Here is a 15,066-nt window from a genome sequence, read left to right as displayed (position 1 = left end):
GGTGTTATTGCAACGTTTTTAGCTTTGTAACTTCCGGTATGGACTTCCGGTATGGACTTCCGGTGTGGATGTTGTGGCGGCGCCATCTTGCCTGCAGTAGGGTACTCTTGAAATTAAGGCTGCTGACGTAAGAGGAGAGATTCCCTTTACACGACATCGTGTCATATAATAAAACATAATAAAACATAATTAACTGTGTTAAAAAGGGGGGAAAGAATACATTATATTTGCATTTACACATAAAATATGAAAAACATTTCTCTATTCATCATCCTCAATTCAAACCAGCCACACGGGAGACTCTCTCTCTCTCTCTCTCTCTCTCTCTCTCTCTCTCTCTCACTCTATCTCTCTCTCTCTCTCTCTCACTCTCTCTCTCAGTATCTGTCTCCTCCTCTCAGTGTATCAGCAGCAGTGTGTGTTCAGCAGCATCATCCTACGGACCCCCCCCGCCGCTTTACTATTAGTCGAGTCTGACTTTTCTTTCGCAAAAACAAAATAATAAACCCACTTTTTAAAGAATAAAACGAAACGCACGGCCGAAATATTAAAGCTGATAGTGGAAGAAGAGCAAATTCAGACGGTAGAATCGCTTCTTTTTCAGTCCTCCCAGTCCCAGGGTTTTTCTGACCACTTCAGACAGCAGACCGGACTTCTCCCGTGGACTCACTCTCGTAAGGTAAGACTAAAGAAAGCTCTGTGTGTATGTTGAAGGGTTTGTTTTGTGCATGGGGGGAAATACATGTTGTGCACATTGACCTGCATGATGCACACAGGTGCGTCATGTGTTTGCTTTACACGAATGATTGATGGATTTATTGGCGTCCATAGTAATGAGAGACAAATGACAAAAACTACACATCATTTTTGTATTAATGCATGTAGTCTACACCTGTTCGTGCCTTTGCACGTTTTGCATGTAGACATGCCACTTGTCATTATTGCATTAACATGGTTGTATCTTGCCACTGTATCCACACACGAACACACACATGCACACTCAAACAACAGGCTTTTTGAGTCAACAACTAAAGTGAGAAGAACCAGCGCGTTGATTCATGCTGGGTCATGCTGGTTAAGGCAGGTCTGTGCGAGTTTTATCGAAGAACATTGTGACTTTGCGTGGGATGTCTGTGCACGACATGGCTAGATGTGGTGTGATGTATTTCTGGTGAAGTTTGGTATAGGTGCTGATGTTGCAAGGGTGTGAGTGTGTGTGCAGTAAGGAGACGGGGGTGTGGTGGTGTGTCTCCTTAAGCCACATCATCTTCACCATGAGGCTCTGCAAATCTGGAGGCAATAACATCACTTGCATCTGCACCACTCAGCCTGTTATACCAACACCTCTCCAGCACACACAGGTCCATTCAAAAACAGGGATCCGCTGGATTTGTCAAAATCAAACCTTTAACCATTGTCCCTGTGTAGTGCTGCTGGGGCTCTGCCTGCCTCTCAAGGTCATCCCCTGTTGGCAAATGATGGTGGAGGGGCAGTGTTATGTAAGAGCGCACCGCCTGGCTCAGGGGCAGGTCTGCTGGTTGTCACAGGTCTGTAAAATCACTCATTTGAAGATTTATCTTTCTGGCATTCTGCACCTGTGTGCTGGTTTGTAACTAAAGCTGGGATATATTTTTCATTTTGGCTCTATCAAGGCCCTATTGGACCTGGAGACAAAGGGCTATGACTCAGGTTTGGAGTCAGCACTGTGCTCTGATCTGCATACACTGCAGACCAACCCAGAGGGTCTTGTCCCTCTCTGCCCCTTGCGTAACCCAGAGTAAAAAGGTGTGACATTTGGTAATGATGCAACATGATGTGTGTTTTCTCTTTTGTAGATGTGAGTAACTGGTGAAAAATCCTACAATACATTAAATAAAGAGCTACCAGGGGTCATGGTGTATTCACTGTTTTGTGCTAACAAGTGTTATACGTCTTCACCAGTTTCAGTTCACACCTTGATTATTTTTTCATCAGTTTCCCTGAATGTATCCTTTTTGTCTTGTCACACTTGCGTCATATCCGTGTGCATGTTATATCCCTGATGCTTTTTCCCTCCTGTTGCAGTGACAGTGAAAATGAAACTAAATGTGCAAGAATGTAGAAGGATTTCATTATCGCCACCATCAAAAGATAACTATGTGGAGAGACTTTACACGCTGTAGAACATTTAAAGATGGTCATTCTTTAGTCTCATTGATTGCCGCACAAGGTTGATGTTGAACAGGACAGATGAGAGAAGCTCCTCTAACACAGCTCTGAAAAGTGATGGTTAGTTCAGGGCATAGACATGAAAACAAAAACGTATAATGGAATAATTCCTTTCATTTGGCCACTGTAACAACTATTAAAAAGGGCACAAGGTAAAGGTCTTTGATAAGTTTTTTGTTAATGTGTAGGAAGATGATGTTGAAATTGCTCCACTGCACCATGTTGCAACTTGCGTCACTTTAAAGGGTGTGCAGTTACAGGTTTTATATAAAGTAGGCTGCGGGGGCAGTATTAAAAAATGTGTGACTTATTTAGGTGTTGTTTTTACACTCAGGATAAATTATTTCACAACAAGTTTAAAGTAATCGCATTGTGTTATCTTACCTTTTTTATTTTGCAGTTATTAACAATGACCAGTTCTGTTGCTATATGAATTATTTCCAGTGCAGATGGAAAAGGTGCTTTGTTTGTAGAGATGCAACTCTGTGTTTTGTTGCATGAATTAAGTACGCCTGAGTGATGGGTAACACTTGGTTGTTGATGCAGTGTGTGCACATTGAGCATACAAAAGTGCATGGACATAGAGGCTGTCTTAAAAATGCATGATCCCTCACAGGTTTCTATGTTGTTTCAAACTTTGCATCTTATATGCAGACAGTATGCTCATATAATTTGGCTTTAATGTCATGAAATGCAGCTAAATTCTTTATGATTCTGTAGTCCTGGGATACTGACTGCACACAGATTCACAAACTTTACAGGCACTCACAGTTTAAGGGCACGCTCTTGCATATTCGGAGGAGATATGTAACTGTAAAACCATTGCATTATATATTGAATATCACGGTGAGATACAAATTAATTAAGCTTCTGCAAATGCACACACACACACACACACACACACACACACACACACACACACACACACACACACACACACACACACACACACACAAACACACACACACACACAAACATACACATTCTATCCAGAATGTGATAAAATGCAGAGTCTGTCATGTGCCTCATGCTCACATCTCTCCTGGGACACATCAGTCTCTTGCTGCAGCTTCGGTCCCCAGCCGCAGCCCATCTTGTCTGACTGCACGATTTGAAACAGGAAAATGTGCTGCCAGCTTGCTGTTGAAGTTGCTGCCTCCCCACTTCCACTGCAGCACTGAAGGACTTGATGTATGTAACAGGATGTTTTACCGCTCACCATAGAGGAATATGGCAGATCTAAGAAGGGATATTTTCAGTGTTTTTAAACCTCTAACAGTGTTTCCAAAGGATGTGAAGATGTCCTCATGAAGTGCACCAATGCAGTTTGTGCTGATCCTTACAGAATAAATAAGTAATAAGAAGAATAAAAAATTGACTTAAAAGGAACTTAAAAGCAGGTCCAGAATTCCTGTGCCTTCTGGAATCCACAAGTGTCAGAAATTTGGAGCCTGTTCCAAGTTCTAACCAGTTCTTGATACCCAAGCCTACAGGTCACGACTTTATTTATTAGCTGGTTAATTAAATAATTAACCACGTGTTTCCAAAAGAGTGATATTCTGTTTATGATGGTATATCAACCAATCTTAATCAATCAATCTTTATTGATATCGCCCCAGTTCGCAACAATTGTTATCTCAAGACGCTTTACAAAATTGCAGATCTACACCATACTTTGTTTATATTATTTACAAAGACCCAGCATCAAGATAAGACTCAAACCCATCTCATTTGAAGATTTAATCCTAGCATATCTTAATCCACCATGAGCAGAGCACTTTGCAGCTTTAAGCAAGTTACAATGGCAAGGGCGAACTTCCTTTAACAGGCAGAAACCTCCAGCAGGACCAGACTTATGTCAGACACACATCTGCTGTGATTGGAAAGAGGAATAGAGGTAGATGCAGAAAGAGAGAGATGGATAGAAACAGACAGCAACAACAACATAGATCATACAGACTTATGATTACAGTGCCAATAATAATGGAAAAAGTACAGTATGCACACTACTTTAGGGGCTGCAAATGATATGATAATGGCTAATCTTGATATTTATGGCGGTTAAAGTCAACAGTTAGCATTTGTAACAATAGGGGCAGGGATGATAATATCAATGAAAGCTGTTGGAGTCAAACTGTTCTTAAATTTACATTAGCGTTATAACAGTGATAGTAATGCTGAGACTTATTAATAGTTGTAGAAGCCGGAGTCTGGCAGGTCCACAGCAGCAGGTCGTCTGCAACTATGATACACAGGAACCTACGAGACAAGGGAGCTCAGGGACTCCCAGAAAGATCAGTGCTTAGTAACTTTAATGGGTCAAGAAGATTTAAAGTTGGTGAGTGGATTTAAAGTTGGAGATGGAACCAGAATTGTTTCTTTATAAGCAAGAGAAAGAAGAGCTTGTCTGTGCAGCAGACTTGCTATGCAGTAGTTGGTTGGAAGAGGGAGAAGGAGTACATAAAACACACTGGGTAATTTAAATCACCACAAGCTGCGATCTCTGCTGCCAATGCCAACTATATAATCCTGACTTCCATGCACTGGCTGCCTCACATAAATCATTGTATTAGAAACAATAGACACACTTACAATACAGGTATAGTAAGAATACACACCAACACCTGTTAAATAGTGCTAACACATTTCAAAACATTACCAGAATTTCCCTCACTGGGACAGATGGAGTACAAGCTCCTGGGATGGTCTTTTAAAGTACACTTAACCACACAGCAGTTGCTATTGTTGGTCCAATTATCAACGAATGGGAAAAACTATCTGTAAAGACCAAAATGTTTCTGTTCCAGGTTCTAAGCTGAGTAATTTGTGCTGTAGAGTTAAGTATTTCTCCATGAGGGATTGACTTTCCTGAGCAGGACCTGGAGTTCTGGCATTTGTGCATTAGCTAAATCAGTCAGCCCTGCAGGTTTCCCATTGATCGAGACCTATAATAGAGACCCAAAGTCACAATCTCATAAGTCCTCCAAATTAATGGAAAATACAGTACTAAAAAAAATGTAGCACCTCTTTAATAAATCCAGGCTGAATATCAGTATGTGACCCTACTAAAAACAGAAATCATGAACCAAAAATAAAACTGTCATCCATAAATGTTGGCAAAAGAGGAATCTTTAATCAAAAACAATTGCTCCAGGGTGTGTCAGTGTTCCAGTCTCTTTACTGAATGTTGTAGCATCATTTTCACAAAATCAAAGAGACATGTTTGATCGATAGATGAGTCGGACGTTTTTGTATCTGACATTAAAATAATGTGATGTTTCAAAGAGGACACTTTCTCAGCCAAGAGTTCTTCTGCTTTGTTGATCTGCTGCAACTTTATGATTACAGACACTGTTTTTTATTTTTAACTTCCACTCTTGCAGCAGTTGAAGGATCACAGGGTTGGTTATGAATGAGAAAATTGTATTCATGAACAACCAAATGCAGTTAAAACCCCTGACGGGTCACATTAACACCAGGCTGCTTTTCTTCTCTGCTCTTGAAAAGCCCCTCTTTGAGATACTCTGGGTTTTTATCTGAACTCTTGTGTGCTCATATTGCCTGGTTCGCATCATAACTACCACAGTGAGTGGTAGCTTAATGTTGTAATGCTCCATGGGTACCAATAAAGGGAAGAAGTTTGTGGAAGAATGGGAGGGGTTATGTTGCTTTGGCTTCATGTACCAAGTGTCTCAAATCAATTAAAGACCATTAACCCCGAGCTTATTCACCATTATATGAGCAGTGTTTGAAGCCAGTCTTGTAAAAATGGATCCCTGTGTTTGCATACTGATACTTGACTCCATTTGGAAGTCACGAAGCTAAAAAATAAATGCAGGTAATCACACAGCCTTGAAGACTAATGATGAGAAGCTTAGATAACATTCTGTTAAAGGCAGAACTTGAATCCGTCTTATCCCTAATGACTACTTCAAAGATCTGCACCAAGCCTGGCTTTTGATCCAGAGGGATGAGACACAGTGTTTTGTTGTGTCTCTTTAAACCCTGGCTCCTTTATGGATAATAAAGCCCTTGTCATACCTACAGTGATTAAATTTGTAATGCATCCATTGTTGAGTTAATTTACAGGCAGCCTCTAAGCCTGATTAGTCCTAACTTAATTTGTACATCATGAATCCTGAACTCCTTCATGAACTTTGGTTGTTCCGAGCCAAAAATAGGGTTTCAGGGGCAAAATAAATCCATCTGTCTCGGACCAATAGTTTCTGAATTGTGGTGCAGGGACTGTGCCGGCTGCTGGGGAAGGCTCTGAGAGCTCCTCTGAGATGAGGAATTGTTTATTTTCAGTTTTACTCAATTTAAGTCTCCATAACTTTTTCTGATGGATGTGTCACTCTGTCCTCTAGACGGTCAAATTAGATCAACTCCATAGACACACACACACACGCACAGATGCACAGACCTTCCTCAATCCCCACAACATTTTATAATGATTCAACCTGTGTGCAGCATGACACACACAAACACATTTATCTGTTGTAAAAAACAATACAATCCCTATTCCCGTTTCTATCAAGACAGAGGATCAAAGAAACGATTGTGTGTTTAGTGAAATCTACTTATTTGCATTCTTGCACAGAGTTACAGTAGATTAAGAAAATGGTGTCTGAACATTATATAACTAATGCAGGCAGCCAGCTTGGCTTAGCCCCATTGACTCTATATTTAAATGGACCCTGTGCCTCCATGCTCCTTCCATTGTGAGACGTGAAGCCAAAAGGCTGCTGACATATTGTGCTGGTGGAGCCAAGGCATGCGCAGAAGCAGTCTAGCTCAGGCTGCCCTCCCTTAACCAAAACAAGTATTAGACTTACTGTTAAAATGTCAAAGACCCCTCAGGTGGGTACAGTCCACAGCAGAACAGATTCTTTGTTGGTTTGTGGCAGAGAAGTGACAAGTTTGATGCCTCGTGTGATTGCAGTTGGTTACATTTTTTGTGGCTGTTCCTCCTCCACTCTGCTGTTTCGGTAGAGAGCGCTGCATTTGTCAACAGAGCTGTCAATTAATCATCTTTCTGCAATCAAATAACGTATTAATACCAAACTTCTCAGAATAAACGAACACCTTAACACAAATCAGCATGATAAGAAAGCAAATTTATCAACATATGTTCTAATTTAATCCTATATAATAATTTGGTGGTTTCACCCATGGTCCATCTGTTAACATGGAGGAGGTAAGATTTATAACCTGTACTGCATGTGCAATGACTTGGCCTCACAGTCTGTGAACACTTGTGGCATCCATTTAAATATACAGACAATGCTTTTCCCACTTTAAAGGGTTAGTTTGTTTTTTTAAGTGGGTTGCATGAGGCACTCCTCAATAGTAAGGGTACTAGCCACATTCTCGTTCCCCGTTCCCGGAGAATCCAACTAGAGAAACGGCACAGAAGCAAGGCTATATCTGCTGCTGCAGACAGGGTCAGCTCTGCCACATGTTATATGTAGTTTTAACAAACTCCAGTCAGAGCTCTATTCTCGGTGTAAGCAAATGTTCTGTTTGGACATTTTTCAGCACATGTGAACTTCCGCCTGCAGCCCACGGCTCAGCTGTTCGAGTCTATAATGTACGAGACATTTTTGCATATTTTAAGCAATAGATGCTGAACATTATCCTCCTGACACATTAATGACTGTAGAATCTGTTGAAACACAACCGCTCCTTGTAGCTCGCTGGTAGAGTCGGTATCTCAATCTCAACTCAACTCAACTCAACTAAGCTTTATTTGTTTAGCACCTTTCATACATACAAGCATGAACCCAGTGCTTTACAAAAGAACAGAGAGACAGAAAATGACAGAAATGGGTAAAAGAATAAAAGGCATAATCTTAGAAATAAAATAAAATCAATCCAATGAAACTAATACAATAAATAAGGGTAGAAAGCAAAATCAAAATTCAGTTAAAGTTAAAACGATCAGGAAAATACAAGAAATGAATGGATAATTAAATAAATAGTATTCATAAATGTTGTTAAAACAATTATTATAATAATGCAGTTCAGGGCTATAAATAAATTACTCCTAATTAAAACCCAGATTAAAAAGGTAAGTCTTTAGTTCACTTTTAAAAACAGTCAGAACAATCTGAAGTGCAGGGTTTGATCCCAGGTCCTGCTGTTCACTACCGAAGTGTCCCAACTCTGAAACTACACCTGGTGCTGTGCTATTCATGTGTGAATAAGTTGATACTGATGCCTTAATATTGATGGTTGCTGTACGCCGTAGCCTCAGCGTGTAATTGGGTGGTGATTTAAATGAGTGAATTACCTTTGAATTACCTCAGTGTATGAAATCAGCTAAACAAAGATGCATCGCCTCTCTTTTATAATGTAGTGTAGTTTCTGTATTAATGCAGTTTGGAAACATGCCCTCGTGCATTCAGGACACTCTGACAGTTGGTGGCTGCAAAGTGGTGAATTCTTGAGCAATGTTGCGATGTATTCAAGTCTCACTAATGAAAACTCTGCAGACCTGAATGCTCTAGGAAAAAATTACTGAAGTCATTTCTTGCAGTGAAAAGGTTTGCTGTTTGGCAGCTAACTTTGAATTAGCTGTTGAATCTTCTTTGACAGCACCTCGGGGAGAGTTCTGAAAAAAGGTCCCGCTCAGTGAGGGGTGACAAAGTGATGCATTATAAGTCCCAGGTGAGCGTCAGGTCTCTGTATTGTTGATTTTCATAGCATAGTGAAATAAATGAAAGCTAGCCGAGACCTTGAAGGCACAAAATCAATCTCACGGCTTGTGGTGCTCTTTCAAAAAACAGTCACCTGAAAGATGCGCCCTTACACGGACCTTTCTGAAAACCCAATGCAGCATGTCGGGCCTCAGTATATGACTGCAGCACCTCTTGGCTGGCTGCCTGAGTCTGCTCTCCTCACACTGTGCACTCAGAGACAGATTGGCATTGCACATGCTGTTGCTCCCTTTCGTCTCCCTCGGTCTTTTCAAGCTAAAGAGGTCTAATAAAACATCCTAGCAGAGAGTAAAAGCAGGAAGGTTCTAAAACTCCAACCATCTTTTGCAAATTCTGATAATTACGGGTTGTTTAATGAACTAATCAAGGCTGTAAAGTGGCAGCATCAGCACTGTGCAGACACATCAGCTATCTGCAGAGGCAGCTGGATGCAAACCGTTCCAATGAAGAAATTAAGGGTCATTAAACACCAAAACACACTTGAGTTTTCCTGAAAAGTCACAGCAGGCCAAGTACTTTAAAATGTCACTATTACCATTTTTAAAATCAGCTGAGTTTCATTGGACGGTGTGATACACACCATTTTGAAAGAAGGCTTGAAAAAGGAAAGCCTAAACCCATATGGAAAAAAGAAACATTGAGAGGCTGCAGGCAAAAAAAGGAGGTTTCCTTGCTTGGGGAAAGAAGCTTTTTAATATTAATATAGAAAGAAGTGCAGTTGTAGACATGTTTCATTTATTCTTCACTGTAACAAAATATAGTGGAATGCAAATCCTCAGGAAAGATTTAAGAGTTCAGAGTTTCTCTATAAATGAATGGACAGAGAATAAACAAACAAATGTAGGACACACATCTACTCAGAGGAAGACACAAATAGAAAAAGTTGCATGTCTTACAAACTGACCCAAATACTCAAGAAGACCTAATGGTTCATGACTGATTTCAAGCATGTGGATTTTTATCAGGGCCTCTTATCACAGTTTTTAAAGCTTAATTGTTTTGCAAAACAAGTTCTCTGAAACAGACTTTGACTTCAGTCACAGCGGGGTTACACAACAAAAAGGCCTGTTTTTGTGTTCCGTGTTTATTTAAAGAGGCTAACCAGACACCTGTTTGTGTGTGTGTGTGTGTGTGTGTGTGTGTGTGTGTGTGTGTGTGTGTGTGTGTGTGTGTGTGTGTGTGTGTGTGTGTGTGTGTGTGTGTGTGTGTGTGTGTGTGTGTGTGTGTGTTTGTGTGGGGCCCTTCCCTTTTTCACAGGCAAAATGGGGAAACAGAACAGCAAGCTGACCCCTGAAGTGATGGAGGATCTGGTGAAGAACACAGAGTTTAACGAACACGAGCTCAAGCAGTGGTACAAGGGTTTCCTGAAGGACTGCCCCACCGGCCGCCTCAACCTGGATGAGTTCCAGCAGCTCTATGTCAAGGTGAGACTCCACTGACTCACTTTAAGAATATAGAAATGTAAAATTATGGAATAAAATTATAAAATCCTGCCAGTGATACTGCCTGAAAAAGAATGTAAAACCCCTTGATTAAAACACACTCAGGTGACATCTCCTGTAAAATCAAACCGATAAAAAGGTGGTTTTAAAAGAGGTTTAAAAGAGGATAAAGAAGTTGGCAATCTGATCTGCTCGGGGAGGTTGTTCCAGAGGGTGGAGGCTCTGACAGAAAAGGCCCGGTCACCTTTGGTCCTCTGCCTCGACTGTAGGACGTCGAGCAGAGTCATGGCTAAAGACCTCAGGTTACGACCGGGCACGTATGGGGTGAGGAGATCAGAACTGTACAGAGGTGCAAGTCCAGAGTGTGCTTTAAAAGTCAAGAATAAAGTCTTCAAATCAATTCTGAAATGTATCAGGCAGCAATGGACGGATGCTAAAAAAGGAGTGATGTGGTCTATCTTTTAAATGTGGGTTAATGTCAGCTTTTAAGTCTATGGGAGGAAGGATGATAATGCTCAAGTCATGTAAAAATATCTTACTCTGTCTTGTTTTGTATACAACTCAAAAACTATTACACAAACAAATACACTTCACTGTTGAGAAAGAAGGGCATTAGTTACACTGGTAATGTAAGTCATAGATGATGCCACAACAGTACTGTTATTTATAGTACAGTAGCATCATTAGCAGAGTAATCATTGTAAACTGTAATCTGTTTGTTCATTATTAAATACAACAACAACATAATGGGCCTCTCTGGGTTTTCCTTCAGATGAGAGAAACAGGGTTGGTTGGGGTGACATGAATACGTTCTGAATGACCACAAAAGCCACTGAGGGAAATTATAAACCCTGCTTGATTTTAGAAGGCATCCTGCCATGTTGCCTCTCCTGTATCTGGGCAGAAAACCAACAGAGAGGCAGATATCAGAGGCGCTCAGATGATTATCTTCTAATGCTAATATGTAGCCTACCATATCTCATTACCTCTGACAGAGCCGTGTGAATTTAATCCATGATTTATTCATTGAGTTTTATAAAACAGGAAGGAACACTTTTATAGGAGCAATGATGATCTTATAATGAAGGTGGAATTGTGATTAGCAGGATTAATGGACATAAATATGAACTTTTAAGTGTTCTCTCGTACTACAATGGGGAGTTTTACTATGACAAATATCGCCGTCAGATGATAACGTATAATAAAGGCAGTAAGCTTGACCTATCATAAACAAACTGACCTACTGAACTCTCTTTATTAATGTTTAAAGTAAAAAGGAATCCACACATATGACAGGTCATGAGAACATTTCCCTACAAACTGCCCTTTAATTGACTAATATGTTTGTATACAGCCGGGCTGGTTGGGTTAAAGCAAAAGTGAGACATAATTTTAATATGACACCTTTTAATTTTGAAGAAAAGCAAATACTATCTGTGCTGTTATTATGATGCTTTAGTCAGTTAATTATGACTCATGATTCATTGTGGAACTGCTTGTCCCTGTTTTCCAGGCTAATCTCAGCACCTTGTGTCCTCTTGTACTGTATTCTTTTACAGCCGACGAGTTCTCATGGAGGAAAGCGCTCTGACTAGTGTAAGAATAGGCTTCGTCTTTTATCACTGGTGCCAGGAAATGCCTCATAACCAGGGGGCTGCGGTTACATAAGACGTGCCTGGGCTCTAAGGTCATGGGTGCACTTCCTCTAAATGCCATAGGAGCTTAGGCATCAGCTGAGACCAGAAGAGAAAGTGAAAAAAAGTCTTGAAAATATCAGAAATAAGTCAAGGTATGACTGCCATGGTTTGAAGATAAATCAGAAGAAAGGGCACCTGTCACCACCGGGAATGACATTTTCTATTTGGAGCAATTTGTTCCATTAAAACCTCCTGAAAATCATTTAAAATTGAATTGCAAAGATAACCTGGACTCCTGGGAAATAAGAGAAAGTTGGCAGCTCTGATAGTGGAATACAAACACAAAGAGATATCCCCTCAAATCTCTTTACAGCACATCACTCGTGGCAGGAAAATCTGCTGCCACACAAAGGGGGCAACACAACTAAGATCTAAAGGGGTCTTGTAGGCTTCTGGATAAATCCTATTATTGATGCATCCTATTGTGTTTCTAGGCAACAGTGTATCAGTGATAGGGCTTTATTTAAATCCAGAGAGCTGATAAGTGGAAAAATGTTGTGCTGCAATCTCACATTAATGGGACAGATTGTTCCTGTGAAGAGTGAGTGTGTGTGCGTAAAAGTGTGTGTGTTTGTGCTGCGGTGGGAGGGGTGGGGGTCATATGTTTAGTGGGAGGGAGAGGGAGACAGAACAGTTTGTTTGCGTCGACTGAGAGCGAGAAACAGAGATGGGCAGGGATGAGAAGAGTGAGCAAGTGAAAGAAAGTGCGCATACATTATTTATTAGTCATTAGCTGCAATTGAGTCATGCAACAGGGACACAAGACATGACCGGGAAAGAGTTGTGTGAATGTGTGTGTGTGGGACCCTGTGACCCTACTGTGCATGCATGCATGAGATAGGCAAGGATGGTCTTACACCTGTGCACTGAGATCTTAAAATTTCTTCACTTCCTCTGACTACTCGACCTGCTCAGATCTCCAGGATTTGCACAAATCTGCAGCAGAAACTTGTCCGGAACCCCCCACCTGCCACGATGCTAAACGCAGTGTTACCTTTGCCCGGCTGCCTCCCTGGACTTTATGTACTTCTTTGGTTTCAAAGAAGACATGCTGTTCTCTTGCTGCTTTTACTTTTGTATCCTTCTGTGCTCCCTCCCCCTTCTCTCTCTCTCTCTCATTTAATTCTATCTGCCTTTGTGGAGGTAATCATCTTTTAGGTTGTCAAAAGGAGTGGGAAGAAAAGAACGTGATAAAGAGGGAGAGTTGTGAGACAGAGGCATGAAAAACGAGAGAGGAGAGAAAGGACCAGGCAAAGGGAGAGAAGGCAGGTGAAGCATGTCGGCTGGAAATAATAGGTGTGCGTATCTCAGGGCGGTCTGTAATATTCACAGTTAATGTAGTGATGCAGCATATAACCTGCAGTTCTCTCTGTATAATTATCAGCTCAGTTCCTCTTGAAGTTTCATTGATCTGGACTGGGCCGTCGTGACTTTCTTTGTTTGACATTATAAAGAAAACTTGGGATGAATCCCAATCTCAGATAGCTTTCATAGTTCAAAATGTATTTCTGATCATTTTCTTTCAAACAAATGAAAGACGAGACACAGAATTAAGATTCTCAAATAAGAGGTTGAAATGGTTCCCAAAAGATAATAGTGTAATTTAAATGCCCATTAGTAATGTCAGTTTTGATATTATAGCGTATTTAAATGCATATTTTTCATTTAAATACTCTCTCTCTCTGATGAAGAGACTGAATAAGATGATGGATTTTGTCAGAGAAAGAGAAACTCAAGGCTTTTGTTTCATTTCAAAACATATTCCCACACATCTCTGCGTCAAATGTGACTTTAGAGTGAACAAGCATGGCACATGACGGGATGGCCAAACGTTGCTAGCTGCTTAGCTAATTGGTAGATCCACTGTGGTATCAAATTTCTGTTTAAAGCCGGGATTGGTAGTCAGATTTAGATACACTTTTTGTTATACTGGTTAAAATGATCTTTATGTCCTGATGGCAATCAATACATAATGTGTTCTTAAAAAAGAGTAAAAAAAAAGCCTCTATCTACAGCCGGAGTAAACCCGGGAAAACACCAACCAATCCCTGCCATCAGGAGCCAAAATATGAAACCAATCAAATCCCGTCCTGCCATTCTGCCCGCCTCCTGCACGTACATTTCATGTTTGTTTGTGTTTATAACTTTCACTATGATAATGTTATGGTGTTCTCTTACCGCTGAGCGAGACATGAGTTGACGTAGTGCAAAACACAAACAATATGCTGAGGACCGGTTTTGAATCAGTCATGATCATATGGTCGCAAATCAGCGGTGCTCTTGCATGTGAGCGGGGCGTCATTTTGGAGGAGTTCCGGGGGTTAGACGGAGTCCTGAGGAAATGCTACATTCAAAGTCATGCTAGTTTTCCGTGACTATCAACCCCAGCTTTAACTCATTTTGTCAATTTCACTGTGGTATGTTTTTCTGGACAAAACTCTTTGTAAACTCCTGTGTTGTGATAAAGAGGTTCTCTATTTCTGATGGTTCTCTTTTGACAAATATGTAGAAGATATGGAGGAGAACCTGGGGAGTCCTCACTAGCAAGATACACAAGCCTATACTTCATGAAGAGTTCCCCTGTCTGAGAGCAGATACTTGATTTTTATGACCATATACGTAGATCTGCTCTGTTTGTAAAGCGTTTTGAGATAACACTTATGATTTTGCATTATATGAATAAAAATTGATTGATTGATTGATTGATTGATTAATTGATTGATTGATTGATTGATTGATTGATTGATTGATTGATTGATTGATTGATTGATTGATTGATTGATTGATTGGTGTAAAGAAGCATAGATGGCAGATGGCATCTTGTAGCACTGCACTGTTTGGTAGTCTTTTGATTTTGAATATGGAAATCCAGCTTTATTTTGGCTTTACCTGGTTTACTCAGCCAGAGCAAAGCATAACCAGCACAAGCATCTGGACGTTAACCTGCTAGAGGGACAGAAGGCGGGTGGTGCTAGCTCTGCTTACTGTAGCCACACTCTG

The 15,066-nt window shown here is 40.6% G+C and overlaps 1 protein-coding gene across 2 annotated transcripts in view; it reads left to right on the top strand.

Annotated features, from left to right (window-relative positions):
* The window catches only part of vsnl1a (visinin-like 1a), a 50,265-nt gene that overhangs the window by 8,996 nt on the left and 26,203 nt on the right, over window positions 1–15,066 (top strand). Inside the window, exons 1-2 of one of the 2 annotated variants that reach the window (XM_034699492.1) lie at window positions 389–679; window positions 10,185–10,351. In XM_034699492.1, the coding sequence (XP_034555383.1) occupies window positions 10,190–10,351 (162 nt within the window). In that variant the 5' untranslated portion in view covers window positions 389–679; window positions 10,185–10,189. Of the gene's footprint in view, window positions 1–388; window positions 680–10,184; window positions 10,352–15,066 lie in introns of those variants that run through there. The other variant, XM_034699493.1, reaches the window with a different exon arrangement.

The sequence above is a fragment of the Notolabrus celidotus genome, chromosome 13 (assembly GCF_009762535.1).
Source record: "Notolabrus celidotus isolate fNotCel1 chromosome 13, fNotCel1.pri, whole genome shotgun sequence".
In the NCBI taxonomy this organism is placed as follows: domain Eukaryota; kingdom Metazoa; phylum Chordata; class Actinopteri; order Labriformes; family Labridae; genus Notolabrus; species Notolabrus celidotus.
Note: the sequence above shows the minus strand (reverse complement) of the source record. Positions and strands in the feature narration are given on the sequence as shown.